Source organism: Sinocyclocheilus rhinocerous, unplaced genomic scaffold (genome assembly GCF_001515625.1).
Source record: "Sinocyclocheilus rhinocerous isolate Xijiao unplaced genomic scaffold, SAMN03320098_v1.1 scaffold62, whole genome shotgun sequence".
NCBI classification, from domain to species: domain Eukaryota; kingdom Metazoa; phylum Chordata; class Actinopteri; order Cypriniformes; family Cyprinidae; genus Sinocyclocheilus; species Sinocyclocheilus rhinocerous.
The window spans coordinates 224,339-246,501 of NW_015656585.1; the positions used below are offsets into that span (position 1 = coordinate 224,339).

The following is a 22,163-nucleotide window of genomic DNA, read 5'->3' on the forward strand; positions in this document are numbered from 1 at the left end:
TTTGGAATTTAGTGAATCCGATTTAAACTGATTACAAAGTAGTCCTGAAGACATTTATTAAAAACTTTTATTAAATGTATAATTTTTTCATTTATTTTTTATTACACTGTAGTAGCAAAAACTGTTCAGCTGTTTCAAATTTTAAAATCATTTTTTGTTTTGTTTTGTTTTTAATTTTAATTTTTTTAATTTTAATTTCAAATTTTAAAATCATTTTTTAGCTAAAATTGACTTCTTCACAAGAAACTGTACCAATTTTGATCTGTTCTTTTTGGCTCTATTCTTCTTTAATCTACAGGTGGCTTGACGATGGCCTTTTGATTATACTAATAAATTCAGGCACTCAACAACACTCACCAGTTGGTCTGTTTGACAGATTGACTGTGAAAATAGCTGCCTGTTGACATTTCCAGCCTCAGGTCTTCTAGAAGGGCCAGCTGATGATTAACGTCTGGTTGACTTGATGGATGCTTGTATGAATCACTCTGTTATTATGACTCACAGACTATGGCGATCTCACAGACTAGCCCCCGTTTCTTGATACGGTCACTGCCTACTTCCAGTTATATTGGTTTGTTTATATCTGATTCTGTTACAACTCTGAATGTTTCAGCCTATGCTGACAAGCCATTATGGTCCACTCGCTTAGGGTGCATTCAGATATATTGGGGGTACATTTTGAAAGCATCTCAATGTTTTTTTCTGCATTTATCCAAAAAGATTTCATCCACTTGCAACAAAAATGTGAAATTATCACCAGTTTCTCCATAACATGTACATCCAACAACAATAATGAAGACGATTCGGGGCCCTATTACTGCTGCCCAGGAGGTAAAAATCCTACTGCAGGGTCTTTTGGCATGTGTTTATGTTATCATCTGCCTGAGCTGTGAGAGATTGAGACAGCTGCTGAGGTCTTTGGCATTGCCAGCAGTGCTTCAGTATTTTAGATGTCCCGCATGCTTCAGTATGGTGTGTCGGTTGTCCCACTAGGATAAAATTTATTAGTCAGAAAATACAGTATCTCACATAAAGATGCAATGTTCTGGCATATGCTGTGAGATGCTACATCACAGTAATTTTTACATGCTTCAGTATGGTGTGTCGGTTGTCCCACTAGGATAAAATTTATTAGTCAGTGTTAGAAAACACTCTCTGTCTTGAGAATGCCTCACCCCTCCGATGCAATGTTCTGGCATATGCTGTGAGATGCTACATCACAGTAATTTTTAGTGTGTTGCAATGCAGTTAATAGGGTGTCCCTGGTGGTCAGACAAAAGCTCGAAGCCACAGGTTATGACAGATGTGCTGATATTTAAACCAAGTATGATTGCATCATATTACTTTTATATCCAAGAAACAAGAAATTAGCATTAAAGGGATAGTTCACCCAAAAATGAAATTCTGTCATTAATTACTCACCCTCACATCGTTCCAAACCTGTAAGACCTTTGTTCACCTTCGGAACACAAATTAAGATATTTTTAATGAAATCCAAGAGCTTTCTGACCCTGCATAGACAGCAACATAACTACCATATTCAAGTATTCAAAAAGTATTCTTGTAGCTTCATACAATTACGGTTGAACCACTGATGACACATGGACTATTTTAACAATGTTTTTACTACATTTCTGGGTCTTGGTAGCTACGTAGTAGTTACTTTGTTGTCTATGAAGGGTCAGAAAGCTCAGATTTCATCAAAAATATCTTAATTTGTGTTCCAAAGATGAACAAAGGTCTTACAGGTTTTGAACGACATGAGGGTGATTAATTAATGACAGAATTTTCATTTTTGGGTGAACTAACCCTATAAAGTGTTAATTCTCCCAAAAATAAAACTTTTGTAATCATTTACTCTCCCTTATGTTGTTCCAAGCCCATGAGACTTATAAAACGTATAAACCTTATAAAGACTTATAAAACCTGAGAGATTTCTGTTCTTCCTTTGAAAGTGAATGGAAGCAAAACTTTGACGCTTCAAAAAGTTTTTAAAGACATTGTAAAAGTAATCCATATGAATCAAATGGTTAAATCCCAGTCTTCTGAAGAGGAACAGTTGCTTTATATAATGAACCGATTTAATGTAGAGTTTTATTCACATAAATTCACATGCACATGAATCTTAGTAGTTTGGAACAACATAAGTGTATGTAAGTGACATAAATACCTACAAAGAAGAATTATTATTATTTACATTTTTGGGTGAACTAATACTTACATTGACACATTAATGGTTCTTTTGAGTTTTTTTGCTCAGCCAGCAAAAAATATTTCCAAATGAAGCCACAGCAGAATGAACTGCTATGCCTTGAGCAACACACAGTAGTAGTGTTTTGATTCTGAATGAATAAAGGCAAGCACTTGTTGCCACCTGTTGCTGAATCAAAAAACCCAACCACTAATACACAGATGGGCAGATTGTCTGGAACGTGTAAACACGGAAAAGAAGAGTGATACAAACTGTGAAAAGCCCCAGTGCTGTTGGACTGCATATTAAATTCGAGGACCGTAACTAACTGCTATTTAATGATAAACAAATGTGGAACATTTTAGTTCTTCAGAACTGAGGTTGATGATTTCATAATTTGGCTTGACCTTTATCAAATGATGATTAGCACAGAATCCTTATGAGGTGCTAATAATCTGATTAGGGCTGAACCAAAATATGAAAGGCAACCACCTCTGCGGTCAAAGGAGGATTATCTGTAGTTAAATTTGTACAGTCATGTGCTCTCATCACAGGATCACCCAATAAATCCGACGTCACATCTAAGTAGCACATTAAATCCTTATGGACGCCTTCCCCTTTGCTCTCTATTAACGTTGCTATAAAAGAACACCATGAGCTCTCGTTTTGCAATAACAAGATGACATTTCTCCTGCTTCTTTGGTATTGCTCCTTCTTGCAGTCTTTGAAAGAACACAAACCTTTTGTTCTGAAACCTGTTCTGAACCTTCTAACTCCTGCTCTGTTCAAAATTGAGGATAATTCATTCAGTCTGGTTTTAAATCGTCCTGATATTCTGTGTTTTATATAAGACCACCTATGTTTTTATTTATCTCATAGGCCAACCCCTAGTGAGTCCTTCCAATGGATGCACATTTGTTATTGAGATGTCTCCTAAAAATACATCAAATGCACACAATGTGTAAAAGCAAGCGGCACATTCAGTTCCATCAAATCTCTCAGAGAACCAACCACATAAATAGTAAATAAGAGTCAGGAAATCGCAGGTCACTCATCTGCCAACCAATTTTGCCATTTTTAGACGTAATTATTTTTGGAATAAAGGCATTACATTATGTTTTTACTATTTTGAATAATGGGATTACATTATGTTTTAGTAAACACAATTTATGTGACAGGATTATATAAATATGGCTTGTTTACATGTACCCAGTTCAATCAAAAACCTAAAAGCAGATCAGCCAAATGTAGCATGCAGGACAATAATTTAATGATAGCCATTTGGAGTTTACACTCTGGGGACTCACTTGATCATGACGGAAATTACTTTGGGAAAAATATTCAAATTGTATATATTAAATGTCTTGAATGGATTCATTTTCATAGTAATAGATATTTTTTAGCACACTGATTGCTAAACTCTCACTCTCTTCTAGCCTGTTATAACAAACTGCATTCATCAACAAGCAACATACAAATGATACGAAGAATACGCAAATATACAGCTGCCTCGTGTGTTGTAGCGTACACTCTTAAAAATAAAGGTGCTTCACGATGCCATAGAACCTTTTTGTCTAAATGGTTCCATAAAGAACCTTTAACATCTGAAGAACCTTTCTGTTTCACAAAAGGTTCTCTGTGGCGAAAGAAGGTTCTTGTGGCTGGGGAATTTGGTTATGCAATTTAATAGGCCATGAATTGTAAACACTACAGGCCATGTTCTCAGTCCTGGTTGTAAATCAGTTGATTTATATTAGCAATATCATAAATGAGCAACACTATCACAAGGGGTTTTCTTGCTCTGTTCATTCCAGTACATGGTGCGTTTGTTGTCTGATATGTGGTAACCCTCTGTTTGGACTAACAGAGACGATCTTTGGACATTTAAGGTTGTGATATACATCACAAACTAAAACTGTTAGGATTGTCATTATAAAATTGAAAGAACTGAAGGGATTTGTCTGCAGTGAAAGTGCACATAAACATGATGTGATGCTGTCAGAACAAAAAGTGACAAATCAACAAATGGCCCAAGGCACAACAAAACAGTGACAACAAATGTCAGCACTGCGTGCTATGATTTTGCACACACTTTATTCTTGGACACCAAACATTTTAGAAGAATATATTTGATATTTTCATAAGTTTTAAGGATAAATTATGTTAATTAACTCTTGATTTGCACTGTTGGGTGATATATTAGCTGAGGTTGACAAGTAATGAAACTGCTTTATTATTTATAATAGGATGTTGCAGCAAGACATTAATAAATAAGTATAATGAAATATAAGAAAAAAGTTTTAATTAACCCTCAACATAATGAAATAGTGTAATGAGTAAAAATATATAATATTTGAAACCTGAGACATGAGAAATGAAAACCAGTATTAGGTAAAAACGTTTATCAGAGTGATATAAACTTTATATCATGTATTATGAACTTGTGTTTAATTTAACTGATTTAATTTTGAATAAATATTTTTTATTGATTTATTAATTCATTTAGCTCTGTATATTATATCTGAATATAAAAGTGATTTTGTATGACAGATATTTGAATTACATTAAAAACAAAAAGATACTAAAAAAATGTATTGGTTGTGCAGTTAATTCCTAATCATACGCATGACATTTTCAATGTTATTCATTATTAGTCAATATTTTTTTCCATTACATTCTAAGTGTAGTAATTTGTGATTCTTTATGTGCCCGGCACACTCTCTGGAATGTATTCCATTCCATATGACATATAGATGGCTTGAGTTTTTATGGTTACAGACTGCTAAACCACACTGCAAATAGGATATGTATCTTTAGGATTTCTCCAGCTCATCCAAAGGCCAAAACATCATCTGTGGGGGCCAGAAAAGGACACCATCTACTCGAAACAACTATGTACATCAACATATCTACGCACTGCCTCACTAGACGACAGACAGACTACAGCCACATCCACTGCCTCACAGTAGTCAGTGAACAGAAACACAGAGAACATAAGGATACTCGATGAACAAGGGTAATTACTTCTCTTTATGAAAGCTGTGGTTGGTTATGTAAAAGGGCAATTAGGATATTTCTCATGTGGTTGTCTCTGTGACTAGTGCTGATTTAAATCTAATATTATGAAATGATTAAGATGAATTGCTGTTAATGAAGAAAATGATTCCTCTGACAGTGATTGAAAGTGCACTTATGACCATGGATACAATTATATTGTTGTTATGGTATATTTGAATGATAACCTAATTTAGGAAACTTTCTAATAAGCAAAATGTTATCTATATTATAAAAGTTTTTTATTTTTTATTTAAGTCACTTGACGGCTGTAAAAATCAAAATGTAACATGGGTGCTTTTTATCCCTCAGGGCAGCTGTCGGAGGGACAGTCACTGACCTCATGAAGAAATCTGGTCAGAAAAGCCCTCAAGGGAGCCGCTGTCCTCTCAGCCCACACATCACCTGTGTCCGTTCATCCAAACACTTTCCTCAAAAGCAGCTCATGGACATAATGTTCATTGGTCAGGATCACTAGATTTCTTCAGTCTTCCTATTCTGTTTTGTTATTGGTAGTCTATTTCTCTATATTGCTAAATCATTGTATCAAGATGCCATTATGTCTTTCCAAACCAGTAGATCACAAAAGACAATATTTTGAAGAATGTTGGTGACCAAACAGTTTTGGTGACCATTGACTTTCTAAAAGAAAAAGAAAAAAACACACTGAGACATTTCTCAAAGTATCTTATCTTCTCAAAATATCTCATGTACCACAAGAAAGGAAGTCATACAAGTTTGGAATGACATGAAGGTGGGTAAATGATGACAGAAGTTTCATTTTGGGTTGAACTGACCCTTCTATCTACAAATAGTTGAGAAAGATAAAATAGATGTTTCAATAAAGATAACTGAATATGGTCACATGCATTATGTGGTTGATATCAATGTAAGTAATTTTTTTCTGCAACTGTGAAATTACGTTGCAGCCTACATTGCTTTCTCTGTTGCAGTTGTACATTTTGAAAGAGACAACAATGTACGACTGCTAAACCGTTCGAAATTCTCTATTGCTGATGAGGAGCCAGCGACAGAAAACATTTTTTCATTTATTACACATTGTGCCAACGGCCACTGGCTCACATTAAAGCACTGATCATCTATCTACTGTGAGCTTCAAAAGTCTGAGAGCACACTGGCAATCTGGAATATATAATATAATAAAAAGTTTGTGATCATCTTGTTTCTCAGTGTTGGAACGTAGTCGTCCAAAATACTTTCTTTAGTTGATGATGTTTATAAAAGCAATGAGATAAAGCACTCCTTCTCCGTTTTTTTTTTTTTTTTTTTTTTTTTAACAGTTGGGGGTTGGTTTTAATCCATATTGGTGGTTGGACCCCAACATCTGCGTCATGTGCTGTGGAACGATTTGATCCTTTCTATAATGAATGGAGAACAATGGCGCCGATGCTGAAGCGTTATGGAGATGTGGCTGTCTGCTCATTGGGTGGCATGATCTTTACTACAGGTGGACATGATGACATCACCTGCGTGAGCAGTGTGGAGAAGTAAGCCCATGATAAAATGTATTCTGTAAATGCATCCGGCTAATGCCTAAATAAGAGCCAAATGATCTTTTCGCTGATCTGGGCCCATCAAGAGCACACTGTAAAGGACAAAATAGTTATTAACATTGAGATTTTGTAAATAACGAAGGTCAGTGCAGAAGCTCTCTTCAGCCCATAAATATCTCCACCGTGATGCAAATGTGACAAAGAGACAAATGTGCTGATTATTATACACTGTAACACAGGTGTGAAGGTGAAGTATTTTTACTCTTTGATATATCAAGACCTATTTTAGGTCAGTCTCATAAATCTAATTACCTGTTGCATTGTAATTTAGTTTGAACGCAAGTCGACCTTCAGAGAGTATTGTCGTTGAACCCCTATGATAAGTTTTGTTTTACTCATATTCTGTCAGTGATATATTCCATTCACCTTTCATTAAGAAAAAAATGAAGCATTGCAAAATATGCAAAGGGGTTGACAGTCTAATCTGTTCAAACTTAATTGATTTGATTTCCTTAACACTCAATCTTTCTGGTTTCCTTCTGCAACAAATGTGTGTGCGTGCATGTGTTTGTTTGTGTGTGTGTGTGTGTGTGTGCGTGTGCGTGCATGTGTGTTTGTGTGTGTGTGCGTGCATGTGTTTGTTTGTGTGTGTGTGTGTGTGTGTGCGTGTGCGTGCATGTGTGTTTGTGTGTGTGTGCGTGCATGTGTTTGTTTGTGTGTGTGTGTGTGTGTGTGCGTGTGCGTGCATGTGTGTTTGTGTGTGTGTGCGTGCATGTGTTTGTTTGTGTGTGTGTGTGTGTGTGTGTGTGTGTGTTTGTGTGTGTGCAGGACTGGCTGCACTTTTGAAGGCCAAGTTTTTGAAAATATCGTGATAAGTCAAAAATATACTTGTGAAGACATTTGATTGCTATTTGAAAAGCTCATAAATCAGCCAAATTGAGTTTTTTTTAATATCAGCAGGTTTCTGTCAGGGTTGTTGAAGGGTTAGTTCACCCAAAAATTTAAAATTCTGTGTACTCACCCTCATGTCATTCCAAACCCATAAGACTTCATCATTACAACACAAATTATGACATTTTTAATATTCTCTCATCATTTTTTTCCATCCATTAGAAGTCCATGTAACCAAAAGTTTTTAAAAGTACAAAAAGACATCGTAAAAGTAATTCATATGAATTAAGCAGTTTAATCCAGGCCTTCTGAAGAGACACAATAAGTTTATATGATGAACAGTTGTAATTTAGGCTTTTATTCACATCTTTCTTTGACTTATGTAACTTATATGAAGGTGAGTATTACAGAATTTTCAGTTTTTGGGTGGATTATCCCTTTGAGATTTAGCAAAAAGCATCACTTCTGTGTGAAAACCATTGCAGATATGAGATGCACTCACTAATATAATGTATAAATGTGTGTGTGTGTGAGTAGGAACCGAATGAGTAATGATGACACTGTCCTGACATATGGAGATGGGCTCCAATTAGCAACCTGAAGCCAAAAGCTGAGAGCACATGACAGCTTATATAGTTCACTTAGCAGTTCCACCAACAAACACACATACACACTCATACCTCACAGTCTCCATAAAAACACACACAAACATTATTAAAATGTTTTAACAATGCTGATTTCCCCGGCAACCACACAGGCACACAAGACAGAGCAATTTTTTTCCCACTGCGCATTTGGCTTGATGAGTGAGTGATCAAATTATGTGATAATGACATCCTGCACATCTCCTTTATAAATATCCTCTTCCTCTGTCTCATAGCACAGCAGCTCTGGGAACAGATTCATTTAGCAGATACCGATTCTACACTACATTCGTATTAGAAATCATCATTCAGTGATATCATTCAGTCTGTATGAGATTTACTTTGCCTTTTGATCTTTTTAGCTAAGACCTGATGTCACTGCAAAACATGGGCATAATGTCCCTTCCTTCTCTGCAGTCTGACTCATCTCACACTCAGCAACACTACAAACATGTTAAAACAGAGAATGATTAAACTTCCGCATGGCATTCTGATTCTTCTTCAGGTACGACTCCAGCATGGATGTGTGGAGCAGCGAGGTGGCATCCCTCAGCAGCCCCCGCAGCGGTGTGTGTGTGGTGGAGATGGATGGGTTCATGTTTGCCCTGGGGGGATTTGATGGAGCAGTCTGTACCAACATCGTAGAGAGGTACTTTACACATACTGCATATAGACATGTGTCAGGGAACAGTTGATGACTGTTATACAACATGCTGTAACAGGACAGTGAATTATAAATTGTGTAGACAAAAATAAGGTTTAAATATTTGCAAAACTACAACTGGTGTAATATATTTTGCCTGATATCATCATATGGAATATATGACATTGTGAAAGCCTCTGTGATACCTCTGATTTTATTCAGGTATGATCCTGTGCTAAACACTTGGACCAAGATGGCTCCAATGCACCAGCATCGCTCTGGGGCGACTGCCGCAGTGTTGGATGGGTTCATATATGTCATGGGAGGAACTGACGGAGACACTCCATTGAATTCAGGTCAGAATTGACAATTGATGTTTAGTTGATGTTGATGTTTTTCAACCCAGGCTCATTGGAATATTTTTCCAAGTCAAATGTGGTGGTGACATTTGCACATTTCCCAACATTTTTAAAGTGAAATGTCTAGAGGGTAGCACTGAAAGCGCTTTTAGTTTTATTCAAGACAGTTGATCGTGAATCTGGCAACGTTTTATTAACAAAAGCAAACATGAGATAAAAACACATTTGCTGAGGCAACTATGCAATTATAGCTTGCTTCTACAAGTCTTTAAGGTCTTTTATCATGACTCAAGTTTTACTGGACTTGTACCTGAACACTCAGGATCACAAGTGCAATGTAGTACCAGGTGAGCTACCATGCAAGTTTACTACATCACCAGATCATGCATATTGAGCTGGATATGTGCTGCAAACATCAAAATGTATTAATTTACAAATCATGCACTACATCATGGTAAAAGTATTTTGGGGTTATAGAATTGTAAAAGTATTATATTCATCAATAATCTGCCGTGTAATCATATTTTTTTGTGTGAAGAGAAATAAAAGTTATTTACTTTTAGGTGGAAAATAGCAGTGAACTGTAGGTTTGTTTTTGGAATTTAGAAAAAATATAGGTAAAGATTTTTTTCCAATAAGCCTGTGTTGATTTATTTTTAAATAGGTGTGTCCCAAATGGTGTGCTATGCACTTTTCACTTTTACTATGCTGCAATCTTTAAGTGCCTGAAGTGTCCAACTTTCAACACTTTATCAACACTTTGATCAACTGAATAAGTGCACCATCCAAGTGTTTGAAGTGCACTTTTTCATGTTGGAATTTTCAGAGTGAACACTCAACTCACACGGTTTATACTACAAATAGTATAGAATAGTACATAGGTATGCAAACTGGAAAACACCTGATATTTAAAGGTACTGTAAATAGGGTTGCAAAATTCCAGGAATTTTCAAGACTGGAATATTTCTATGGGAATTGATGGGAATATATGGGAATTAACCAATTATGGGAATATATGGGAATTAACCCAAATCAATTTGATCAAAAATACAGAACAAAACAGTAATACGATGGTTTTCTGTTTTAATATACTTTAAAATATGATCTATTTCTGTGATGCAAAGCTGAATATTCATCGGTCATTACTCCAGTCTTCAGTGTCACATGATCCTTCAGAAATCATTATAATATTAATATTCTTTCTTTCTTTCTTTTGAAAGACATTTATACTTCTATTCAGCAAGGATATGTTAAATTGATTTAAAAAAAAGTGATAGTAAATATATATTTTGAATAAATGTTGTTCTTTTTAATTTTTTTATTCATCAATGAAACCTTGAAAGAAATCACAGGTTCCAAAAAAAAAATCCAAAAATGTCATTTTTAAAATTTGTATTAGTGTGCATGCATGTGAGCCTATGATCAAACAAAATGTTTATATTTATGTTTGTATATGATAGGCTGAATATTCATCGGTCATTACTCCAGTCTTCAGTGTCACATGATCCTTCAGAAATCATTATAATATTAATATTCTTTCTTTCTTTCTTTTGAAAGACATTTATACTTCTATTCAGCAAGGATATGTTAAATTGATTAAAAAAAAGTGATAGTAAATATATATTTTGAATAAATGTTGTTCTTTTTAATTTTTTTATTCATCAATGAAACCTTGAAAAATATCACAGGTTCCAAAAAAAAAATCCAAAAATGTCATTTTTAAAACATGTCATCTTATGACCACACAAAATGTTTATATTTATATTTATGTTTAGACACCATTTCTATAAATTTCCCCAAATTTACAATTAATTCCCATAAATTCCTGTTAAATGTCCAACTTGGAATATTTCCAAAATTCCCCAGATTAAGTTCCCATGGAAAGTTCTCGGAAATTTTCCACCCCTTTGCAACCCTAGCTGTAAACAATTTTTGCTTCTCTCCAAAGAGATGATTTTTTTTTTTTATTGGTTGAAAAAGCTTATTATTCAATCTGTTATTTAGTGGGAGGGAAAATGGCAGGGAGAAGAGGCGAGAATGGAATTGGGAACTGTCACCAACTTTGAACTTGCATCACCCCCAGCAGAGCTTAGTGTGTCAGAGTGTGTATGTTAACATCTAGACCACGCTCTCACAATTAATTATTTTCTGAAGGGCTGCTCCACAAAGCCCACCAATGTCTATAGTGAAAGTTATTCAGCACTTTAAAAAGACTAAACAACTTTTTATTTTGATGAAATACACTACATAATGCTGTCATTCTCCACTTAATAATAACGGGCCAGAGTCTGTTAATGTTTTTACGTCAGTAGTGACCCAAAAGCCTCTGCTGCAAGCTCGCAGACACTCACACAAACATAGAAAAACTAGGCATAGCTATAAAAATATTTCCGGAGAACGGGGCAAATATACAGTAAGTACTACACTTGAACGTATTAATGCCTATTTCTGTCTGTGAGAAGTGAGGGTCGAGAGAACTCCCACAACCTTTCTCTGGATTTTTACTTATCAGTGCACTTGAGCAATGCTTTCAGCCTTTTCAGTGAAAAAAACAAACAAAAAAAACAGACAAGTTAATGTAAATAAAATAGATGTATATCCTGTACAGAACCAAAATAAAGATTAAAAATTTGTAGATGATTGTATACTGAGGGTAAACACTGCACTATACATTGCATTAAATATTAATTATTACGGCAACATTTGCTTCATCTTTAAAAATATATTTTTTAATAATAATAATAATACAAATCTACATCTAAAGTAGTACATTTGCCAAATACTATGTTGTTGTGTACAATATTATGTACTCACAGAAAACGTATTACTTGTACTTATTATGCATAATGTGGGTCCCCGCTCATATGACCAGCCACATAGTACTCGAGTTATACTCTTTTGCCTATGGTTTTGCTACAGTGACATCCAATAACCAAAAACATTTTCCTTTCATGTAATGCTTCAATTATATGTATTCACACTTATATGTATTCACACTTATGTGTCAGTATAAATACCAAGATGAAGATGGGCATTAAAAAAATCACTACTAAACTGAAAATTCTGGTATAATTAACTCATGTTGTTTCAACCGCATTTGACTTTCTTTCTTTCACAGAACAGAAAATAGATATCTAACAAAATGTTAAAGCTGCTCTTTTACATACAATCAAAGAATGGTCACCACATCCACGTGCACTTTTACTAAGCGGTTTGGACATCGTGCCAAAGACATGATCCTTTTCATTTATCTGAAAGTTACTTAAAAATACACGAGGCAGATCATACAAAAAAAAAGTAAAAGTAAAATTGAAAGTAATTTAGATTACTTTAATCGAGCCGATTGATCTCGATCTGAATGAAATTTTGATCAGATTTAAAGGAGTGGTTTATTCCTTTTCTAATACGATCAAGAGTGCATGTAAAGACTCGATCAGATTGAAAACCGAAACTGAAAGGACTGCGCATGTGCAATGATGTAGAGATAGGGTAATGACACATGACTCACAGAACGAGCTGTTCTTTCAATTGAGTAAAGAGTTGTACTGTCATTATAAAACTCTCCTTTCACACAGAGTCTGTGAAGTGGAGCAGGAGAATGTCCCACCAGCCCTTGTTTCGGATTCTCATCCACAGATGACTGGTTTGGGCACAGGGTGATAAATACAGTATAAGCAGCATGGCACAGAGGTTTATATGTAAAAGGCTATTTATCCAGAAATGGATAAATATTAATTCTGCTGTATGAAACAAATAAAGAAACAGTGTAGGAGAATGGTTATTATGTGCAAACAGTGGGAAATTCTATATTTGTGCAGTGTGCACATGTCAAAAAAATCAATTCTGATTTGAAGTTCATGAAAACACTACATTCAGATTCATGAATCGGAATGAATTCAGTCCGATTGAAACAAAATTGTGCATGTAAACACAGCCAATGTGGAGTAAACTAATATATGGAAAGGAGTAGCTTGGACATTCTTCTAAATATCTTCTTTTGTGTTCTACAAAAGAAAGTAAGTCATACAGGTTTGTAAGAACATGATGCACACTTTTAAATGCGAAGTATGCATAACAGATCCGATTGTGCTTTCCTGACCAGTTGAACGCTTTAACCCACTGGAAGGAATGTGGCGGCCGTGTCCCCCCATGCGCACTGCCAGAGAGCAGCCAGGCTGTGCTGTATACTTAGGACGCATCTATGTGGCAGGCGGCAGAGATGAACTGCGTTTGGAGCTCAGCACGGCAGAGAAGTTTTACCCTGACAACCAGAAGTGGACCCCTGTCAAACCAATGGGACACAAACGCTTTCAAGTGAGCCTATTCTACCCACAACAACCTGTTTTCTATTCTCCGATGCCTATTGACATTTTAGTACACACCTATTGACTTTTTTGACTTTCATCCTGAAGTACATCACAGCAACAGCTGACACTTTATTGACAATATAGTCTTGCCTCCTGGCTGACTGAGTAAAATGAGGTTACAGTTCTTAGTGTTTTGTTCCATCTCTTGTCATGTTTGCGGTTTGGAGGTTTCCCTGACTGTGTTTGGTGGGATGGCTCAGATGGGATATCAACTCTTACATCGGTTGAGGCTTATAACCCCGACTCAAACACTTGGAGGTGTGAACTATACTCTTACACATCCATCAAGTCTATTCTTCTCTTCCTTAGATAACATTTCTTCTCTTTCTTCTCTTGACAGACACTTTGGATGTATGAAGACTAAACACCCAGGCGGTGGAGTTGTCTTGCTAAAAACACACTAAATTTGTGCTTTGTTTGCTAAACTCTTAGTTTGCTCTCTAAGTGAAATGTATTTGATAGATCTGTGATGGTAATAAAATGTGCTATAGTAGTTTTATGATTGGTGGAGCTAATATGTTAGGTTAGAGGTGAGTAATGAAAATACGAAAACAGAAAAATAATTTAATATCAACGATCCATTACATTATATGGGTCTCTCTGGGAAGGTTTTATTTATAGCCAGAAAGACTGGCGTGGAAAATGAGTGCGCACTTATTGAAAGTGCCTTGTTATGGACACTTACTAATGGACAGTCCCCCTGGAGCAATCTGGAGTTACAAGCATTGGTCAATGACACTGTAATGAAAGCAGATTCTAGTGCTTCTTCATTTCACCTCTTTCAGAGTATAAACCTAAGGCCTTTGGGTTTCCCAGATCTCAGTCGTACAACCAGCCTATATATGTTTCAACATCTTCCTCATGCAAGAACTAGACACAACCCTTGACAAAGCACAAAGGTTTTAAGCATGAGATTGTGTAAGAAAAATTACATACAGACAATTGTTTCTATTCACAAATGTGTATTTTGGTCCCAGACTCTTAATTTGACCCTCTTTATTTATCTGAATGTTATTCAAAAATACATGAGGCGGTTATAGAAAAATGATGTAAAACACCTTTTGTGTGAATAGCTTATACATTTCTGAATTAAAAGTATTTTTTGATATTTTGGTGGGATTTAAGTAAAAATGATTGTGTCACACAGTACAAACCTTTAGAAGACTGTAATTCCTGGAAAAAATCTTATGCATATGCAGTTTGGCATAATCTTTTATTAATCATTATTTAATAATTATATTACAAATTTTATTAATAAATCTTATTTTAAAAAACAGCTAATATGTCAAAGTCAGATAATCAGTTCCAGCAATAACCAATATTCAGGAAGACATTTGGTTATGTGAGAATAGAATAGAATAGAATAGAATAGAATGACATTCTAGGTCATATAGAGCAACCCTAAAAAATCCACGATATTTGTATGAATGAATGAATGAATGAATCTTTTGTGTATTCAAGGTCCATCAGCATTTCAAGATTAACAGCCTCATTACTTTAACCTTTAAGGATGAGGTAATTGGCTCATTTTATTTTTATTACCTTATTAATTTAGCATTGAAACAAAGGAATATTGTATTTCTTACGTGAATATATTCTCAGTGGATGTCAAAATGACATGATTTGTTGATTCTTGATCTATGCTTATTTTTTATGTCAGTTTTTTGGTAAAGAGTTACTACGATTGTTACTATGTTTCATAATAGCAAAAGTTACTCTATAATTCTGCGTGAATGGTTTTATGGGAAAGAGAACGAGTTTCTTGCCTTTGTATATGACTGACATTAAACCAGCCAATAAAATTAATTACACCTAAAACTTAATGACCTAATCAAGGTCTTGATTTTGATTGGTTAGCAGCTCACTGTAAGCAAGCACATAGCATGAAATGATTGACGTTGATGTGAATGTTTATGGTGCACAGTTTAATTTAATTTGGATTGCACCGTCTCTTTAGTCATGTCCGTGTTGTCGAGGATTTCAGGTGGTCCAGGAGATGGCGATGTAAGCGTTGAAGGAGAGAGAAGAGAGGCTGTAAGGATGACTTAGTGGCTTTACCTAACAGATGCAGAGGTGACAGCGTCTCAAACATTTCCCTGCTGCTCTACATGTCTTCTGACGCGCAGCAGTTGCCGTTTTCTTCTCGTCAAACAAGGGCTTTTTGGGCTCACTGGATACACAGAGACTGAATATGTGAATTGAATGTGGACAACATATTATCATTCTTTAATTAATGACCAACATCACCAGTATCTCATGGATGCAAAGTTGAATTGCACGCGACAAACAGAAACCGAGATGTTGAAGGTACCGAGTATTGCACTCAGCGGTGCTCTTCTGTAATAGGAGGGTTTAATCAGGGTCGTTATCCGCCCCTTTAATGCAAGTGTCCATGGAGGACGGATCTATCTGGAGGACATTACCATCGGAAGTCCTTCACGGACACTTCGCAGTGGCTTCTGTTAAAAATGTGCGGCGTTTGGGTCGCCAGTAACACGGTTATTTACAATGATGGGACCGCGCAGCCTGTCTCAGGCAGGTGAGAACATCATGTCATGTCACGAATGACTAATTCGTGTTCGTGTTTTGTACTTTTTACATTTATCATATTGTTTTGTGAAGATGGCATTGCTTTTGGGCATGAGTAGCCTATTAGTGCTGTAGATTTGCTAGTGGAAATAATACATTAACAGCAACACTTCTGATTTAGAATTGTTTTATATTTGAATTATTTTTGAAAACGTATTTTTTTTTAAAAGAGAAAGAAATCCAAACAACACTATAAAAAGTGTAAAAATATAGTTGTCACCTTAGGTATAGGCTAAAGTAGAGCTCATACTGACATAGATAGATAGATAGATAGATAGATAGAGTATTGGTGTCCTTGTTCTTATTTTAACTATGTGCCTGATAACTGATATGCAGAACCGATTTTCATTCTCTTAATTTTAGCATTTTACGTAACAACAACAACAATTATTATTATTATTATTATTGATGGTGGTATTAATACTATTGTTGCTAATTATGCAGTGTTGGTTTTATATGCAAATATTTTCATTAAATGCTATTTATTGTCATTTTTGTTAATGAGTTGTATAATTTATTGAATGAGCTATGCATTTCTCACTTCAGAATAAATTACTCTTATGTAAAAAGTGAGTAATTATCCAAACATTTTTATTCAATTTGTTACCTTTGAATATCTTTGTTGGATGTTACTCTGCATAGCTCCACCAAATGGTTCTAGTTATTTCTAGACCGAATAGTAAGCATCTAGTTCCTAATTAAGTGTGAATATCGGTAAAAAATATTGAAATTATTATTGGTTTAACACTTAAGGAGCTATACCTGATTTGACCCAGAAAATACTGTAATATATTTGTGATTTGTTATGTAGTGTAGTCAGATTCATTCAATTATTATTATTTTTCTATTTATTTACAAAAACCAATTAGTTGAGATGTTACTTTATGAACTACATATTATTGGTTCCTTGTCAAAACATTCATACTGTGTCTGCAAGTGCACACAGATGCAGTTTCTTGTGTCAATGACATTTTCTCCCTAAGGTATGCCCATTTTTTTTAATATCCTCAACATTGTTCTTTTTATTAGCGTCTGAGCACTGTATAACCCTTGAGCAAAGGTACGTTTTAGTCTGAGTTTTATGCACTGTAATTCATTGTACCCCTTGGCCAACCAAATCACCCTCCACCCACTTATCAGCGATTTGCACACTAATGCAGGCACTCACTACTGTCATTACACACTCATGTATCCCTGAGAGCGCTAATAGAAACCATACAGGGAACATTCTAGATGATGGTTTTCACAGTGTGCAAAATGTGACAAGAATGACATAAAAGGTGAACGTCAGTCTGTGGATTGTAGTTCCTCAAGGGTATAATTATGGCCAAGGGTACTGGTGAACTATCTGTGAAAGATGCCTTGTTATTGGATAACTGTTAGATAGAGACAGTTTAAGCTTTCAAGCTTGGAAGTTATTCATACAGTTACAGGACAAATGAGTAAGCCTACAGTAATGTATTCTTTCTGTAACCCTGCATTAGCCTATAACAACATGGATTAATTTTATATGCTTACATTACTGGTGTTCTTCATGCATGTGACCATAATGTTTAGCAATACTCCTTCCCCTTTCTCTCCATATTGTCAGAGCCAAGCATGACTCCGCCACGACGCTCATCCACTGCTGCTGACAGGTAAACCAAACCTCGCAAACATACAAAGTTATAAATAAAAGATTATTGGAATACATTTTACAAGAAAACACTATTTTTTTAACTCCGAAATTTCACAGTTAATTCAGTGTGTTGCTGTTTATTTGTAATTGTTTGTTACATTTTCTAGAGTAAAACTAGTTTCTACAACCTTTTTTTACAGTGTAGACTTATAATTATGCTAATCATGCAAATTGTGTCCAAACTACAAGTGTGTCCTACAAGTGCTTAGCTGCAGTCCTGACACAATTCATGAATAATATATATTTTGTGTATACATGCATAATGCATGTTATGTGATTGTATTTACTGTAAGATTTACGTCTGTTTCTTCAGGTTGCCTACGGAGACTGTTCAGAGGAATAACAGCAGTAATACTGGTGTTATTCTGGACATTTCCACCCTGAAAATGGCCGATGTGGACTCTGAGGTCCCTCCTCTACCTCCACGATACCGCTTTCGAGATCTGCTGCTCGGGGATCAATCTTTTCAGAATGATGACAGGTAACGTCCTACTGTGTGTCCTCAGCGGGTCACTCTCATAAAGCATTCATAAACACTGGCACTCCAGTCCACTTGTAGGGTTATTATTGCCATTGCTTTTGAACTAAGATAAAGATATTGCAGCACTGTAAAATGTATAACTGCCAGTTATTATCGCTCCGTAAGAAGTAAAAACAGTCTACAGTCTTAAAAATAAAGGTTACTTATTGGCATCTATGGTTCCATGAACACCCATGGAACCTTTCCATTCCATAAAGGGTTCTTTATATCTTTAGATTATTTTAAAAAAAGGGATTTTAAGAACGTTCTTTAGGAATTTTCTTAGAGCGTACAATCTACCTTTGTTGATGTAAGCCCATGTGAATCTGTTAAGCTTCAAAGATCACAACAACTATTTCAAAGCAATAGTTGTTTTTATGTGTACAATGTTTTTAATGAGGAAAAAATTACTAAGTGCACATTTAAATTATAAATGTAATTAATTTGTGGCTTAAATTAAACTAGAAATGAATGAATAAAAAAAATAAAAAAATATTGTCTCAATAAATCTTTGCTACCACATGCAGCACATTTTTGTTACTTGACAAAACATTTATTTCTTTGTAGAAAAGAGACCACATTTCACAATTTGTTTCATAATTAAGCATTTCAGAATAAGCATGCGATGCAATCAAAGCATTTCAGAGCAAGTATGCAATCAAATCAGTGGACGGGAACTAACTGTTATATAATATCATACATAAAATGCAACTTACCAAATTGTTTATGTACACGCGATGTGTGTGTTCTGTGTTTGCTTTATGGAGATATACTGTATATGTACACTGTATATGTAAACGTTGTGCTTGTGTAAGAATAAGATGAAGTGTGTGTGTTGGGTTATAGGGAGCTGTCCTTCACTGTGGTGCTGAAGTTAAATAGAGGCTGAAATGCAGGAGTCATTGTAGCTTATTTATATAGCTGTGAGCTGTGAGAGGTGCAATTCAGGGCAACCTTTACATTTTCAAGAAAACTTTATCATCCTTGGGCTTTGAGTGGGATTTCTATTTCTGTGAATGCTGTTTTACAAGGGTTTACACAAGAAATACATTATTTCTGCTTCATTTAGCTAACAATAACAGACATCATGGCTGCTCTCAGTCTGCTGTGGTTTTCTTTGTGTATTCCTTATTGCCACAGTATCGGTTTTCCCACTGGTGAGGGAAATTTGTGCTCTATTACCCTGCTGTGGCGTAAGCCACAAATCATTGATCTGTTTATTTGAAATCCATCTGCATTGGTTCTTCTATTACTCCTCTTTTCTGTGGCATATCTCTAGCCAAAACAGGTAGTCACAAGATTTACTGGTTTGGTTTATTTGCCTTGCAATACTTATGGCAACTATTGCACACTATTATTTAAGCTCTCTCTGGCAGGTTGTAAGTGGTCCATATATATCAGGGGAGTCTGCTAACCTTCAAACTTTTTCCTTTCTAAGTTGGTCTTTTTCAGGCCAGGCCAAGCCAGGCCAATTTAACGAGTACACTACATTATTTATCTTCACACTAAATCTCAACTGTGACTCAAGCTCCTTTAGAAACGAAGCACACAGAAAGCAATATCCTGCTGTGTGTGTGCTGTAATCATGGGCTCATTCCATCACTGATGGCTTCTTTCACTAACATGTCCTCTGTGAAGATATACGGTACTTGATTTTACACTGGACAAATTGGCAGGGTTGTAAGAAGTCATTTCTTACAATAAAAAGCTAATGTTAAATACATAGCTCAACAGGATCTTTGATTTATTGAATCAAAGATAGGCACATGGTAAAACAATAATATTGCAGTTTTAAAATATTGTTTGCTATTTGAATATATTTTGTAAATATATGTAATTTGATCATGTACTTTATTTCTGTGATGGTAAAGCTGTCATTACTCCAGTATTCAGTGTCACATGATCCTTCAGAAATCATTTTAATATGCTGATTCACTCACACAAAGATTTCTTCTTCTTTTCATTGTAGCGTCTGCGTAGAATCATGCATGATCTTTGGGTTTTATCGGTGGACGGACAGATCAAGTAATGGTGATATTGATTCTGCTACAGTTAATTCGAAGATCTAATCTAAATATTTATTATTAATCATAACCAGTTATAATTAGTCATAAATATTTCCCTTTTGAGCTGATTTACTACATCATCAATGTTTGTTGATACTGTGATACTTTTTTCAGGATTATTTGATGAATATAAAGTTTAAAAGAACAGCATTTAATTAACATTTTTGAATGCATCCTTGCTGAATAAAAAGGTCAATTCAATAATTCAATTAAAGGTATATAGTTATCAATTCTGCTAATTTATGACCCTTTGTTTTATGAACTTATCTGGAATGCATTAGTCGCAGCTCTGAGTGGTCAGATATTTCTAAATAATGACCAATAATAGCCAACGTCAAGGACAACACATTTTATAACAAGCCACTCATTCTGAAAACCTGTATTTTGTTTTGTGTCTCTGCAGTCTCTACAAGTACAATTCAATCGAATAATTCATGCCAATATTTTTGATTTGGTAAGTAGGCATAATGTAAGGTTACACTTTATTTTGATAGTCCACTTTAGACATTCTACTTAATGTAAATGTAAAAATAAAAAACACTTTGCCAGAGTGACAGGCTGTACATTATCCCTTACTTAATTAAATTTCTCTCTGCCAGATGTCACTTCATTATTATGAGGTACTATTGTAAAAGGGATAGAAATGCAACTAGTAGGCAGGAATATGATAAATTCAGACTAAAATGTTTTACACTGCATTTCAGTTCATGAAATGCATGCTGTCTGTGCAAAAGAGCAATTTTGATCATTAGAGATTACAGAATGTGTGTGTGTGTGTGTGTGTAGCGTGGTGTGAAGTCGGGAATCTCCACATGCCGCTGCCATTTCAATTATGATATTGTGTGTGGGAATGTGTGTTTGTGTATGTTCTGAACACAGAGATTGAAGGCCGTTTGAGAGTGTATGTGTGTGTGTGCTTGTATGTCCTGTGACTATCTCTAAGGTTATCCAGAGGTCCTTTCCTTCAATTTTTATTTTGCTATTCTCTCTTTCTCAGTTGCATCACTGTTCCTTCCATTTCAGTTTCTGTCCATCCCATTTTTCACTGTTTATGTGTGTATATATGTACCTATATACTGTGTGGGAGTTCAAGAGGACAGAGGACAGAGGACATTTTCTCATGTCAAAAGGACAGTACAATGCATCAGCAGTGGTTTGTCAGTCTCATCAGACAGTCAGAGGTGACTTTGTTCCAGCCAATCACATCAATCTCGCCTTTTTGTGGTTGCATCAGTGAAAGCTATTGTATCCTCATCAACAGCAGCAAAAGTACTGCATTATTCTGGTCTAAACAATCTCCATACAAAATATCGTTGAGTGTTTCTACAGATGCCTTTATGTCTGTACACTGGAAAAAAAATGGTGCAGAAAACTTTCATTCAAAATCGCTGGTGAATTTCAAACAAATGGCATGTGTGACGCATTAAAATTTTGAAGTAGAAAAACGTCTCAGGTTACGTATGTAACCCTAGTTCCTCGACGGAATGAGACGCTGCGTCGGAAACGCTAGGGGAACGCCCTCTGCGACCCATGCTCTGTTCGGAACAATGAAGTACCGGCTGTAGAACCCGGAGTCTGTCCCGTGCGGAGGGACCACCTCGATGGCCTCCTTCCTTAAGAGAGTAACTACTTCTTGTTCTAATACCA

The 22,163-nt window shown here is 35.5% G+C and overlaps 2 protein-coding genes across 11 annotated transcripts in view; both read left to right on the top strand.

Annotated features, from left to right (window-relative positions):
* The first annotated feature begins 5,095 nt into the window (after positions 1 to 5,095).
* LOC107720231 (kelch-like protein 20) lies at positions 5,096 to 14,690 on the top strand. Its single transcript, XM_016527869.1, has 8 exons — positions 5,096 to 5,207; positions 5,558 to 5,709; positions 6,570 to 6,753; positions 8,800 to 8,943; positions 9,160 to 9,293; positions 13,399 to 13,610; positions 13,831 to 13,921; positions 14,004 to 14,690. The coding sequence occupies exons 2-8, from the start codon at positions 5,589 to 5,591 to the stop codon at positions 14,018 to 14,020; spliced, it is 903 nt and encodes a 300-aa protein (XP_016383355.1). The 5' UTR covers positions 5,096 to 5,207; positions 5,558 to 5,588; the 3' UTR covers positions 14,021 to 14,690.
* Positions 14,691 to 15,677: 987 nt separating this feature from the next.
* The window catches only part of kcnt1b (potassium sodium-activated channel subfamily T member 1b), a 98,100-nt gene continuing 91,614 nt past the window's right edge, over positions 15,678 to 22,163 (top strand). For 5 of the 10 annotated variants that reach the window (XM_016527889.1, XM_016527893.1, XM_016527891.1 and 2 more), the window contains exons 1-3: positions 15,680 to 16,202; positions 17,844 to 17,889; positions 18,244 to 18,411. In XM_016527889.1, the coding sequence (XP_016383375.1) occupies positions 16,172 to 16,202; positions 17,844 to 17,889; positions 18,244 to 18,411 (245 nt within the window). In that variant the 5' untranslated portion in view covers positions 15,680 to 16,171. Of the gene's footprint in view, positions 16,203 to 17,843; positions 17,890 to 18,243; positions 18,412 to 22,163 lie in introns of all 10 variants that reach the window. The other 5 variants (XM_016527885.1, XM_016527888.1, XM_016527887.1 and 2 more) reach the window with 2 other exon arrangements.

Coding starts and splice junctions, on each gene's coding strand:
- LOC107720231 (XM_016527869.1), top strand. CDS start 5,589: ATGAAGAAATCTGGTCAGAAAAGCCCTCAAGGGAGCCGCTGTCCTCTC. Junction 5,710..6,569: donor CATGGACATAATGTTCATTG/GTCAGGATCACT, acceptor TTTTAATCCATA/TTGGTGGTTGGACCCCAACA. Junction 9,294..13,398: donor AGACACTCCATTGAATTCAG/GTCAGAATTGAC, acceptor TTTCCTGACCAG/TTGAACGCTTTAACCCACTG.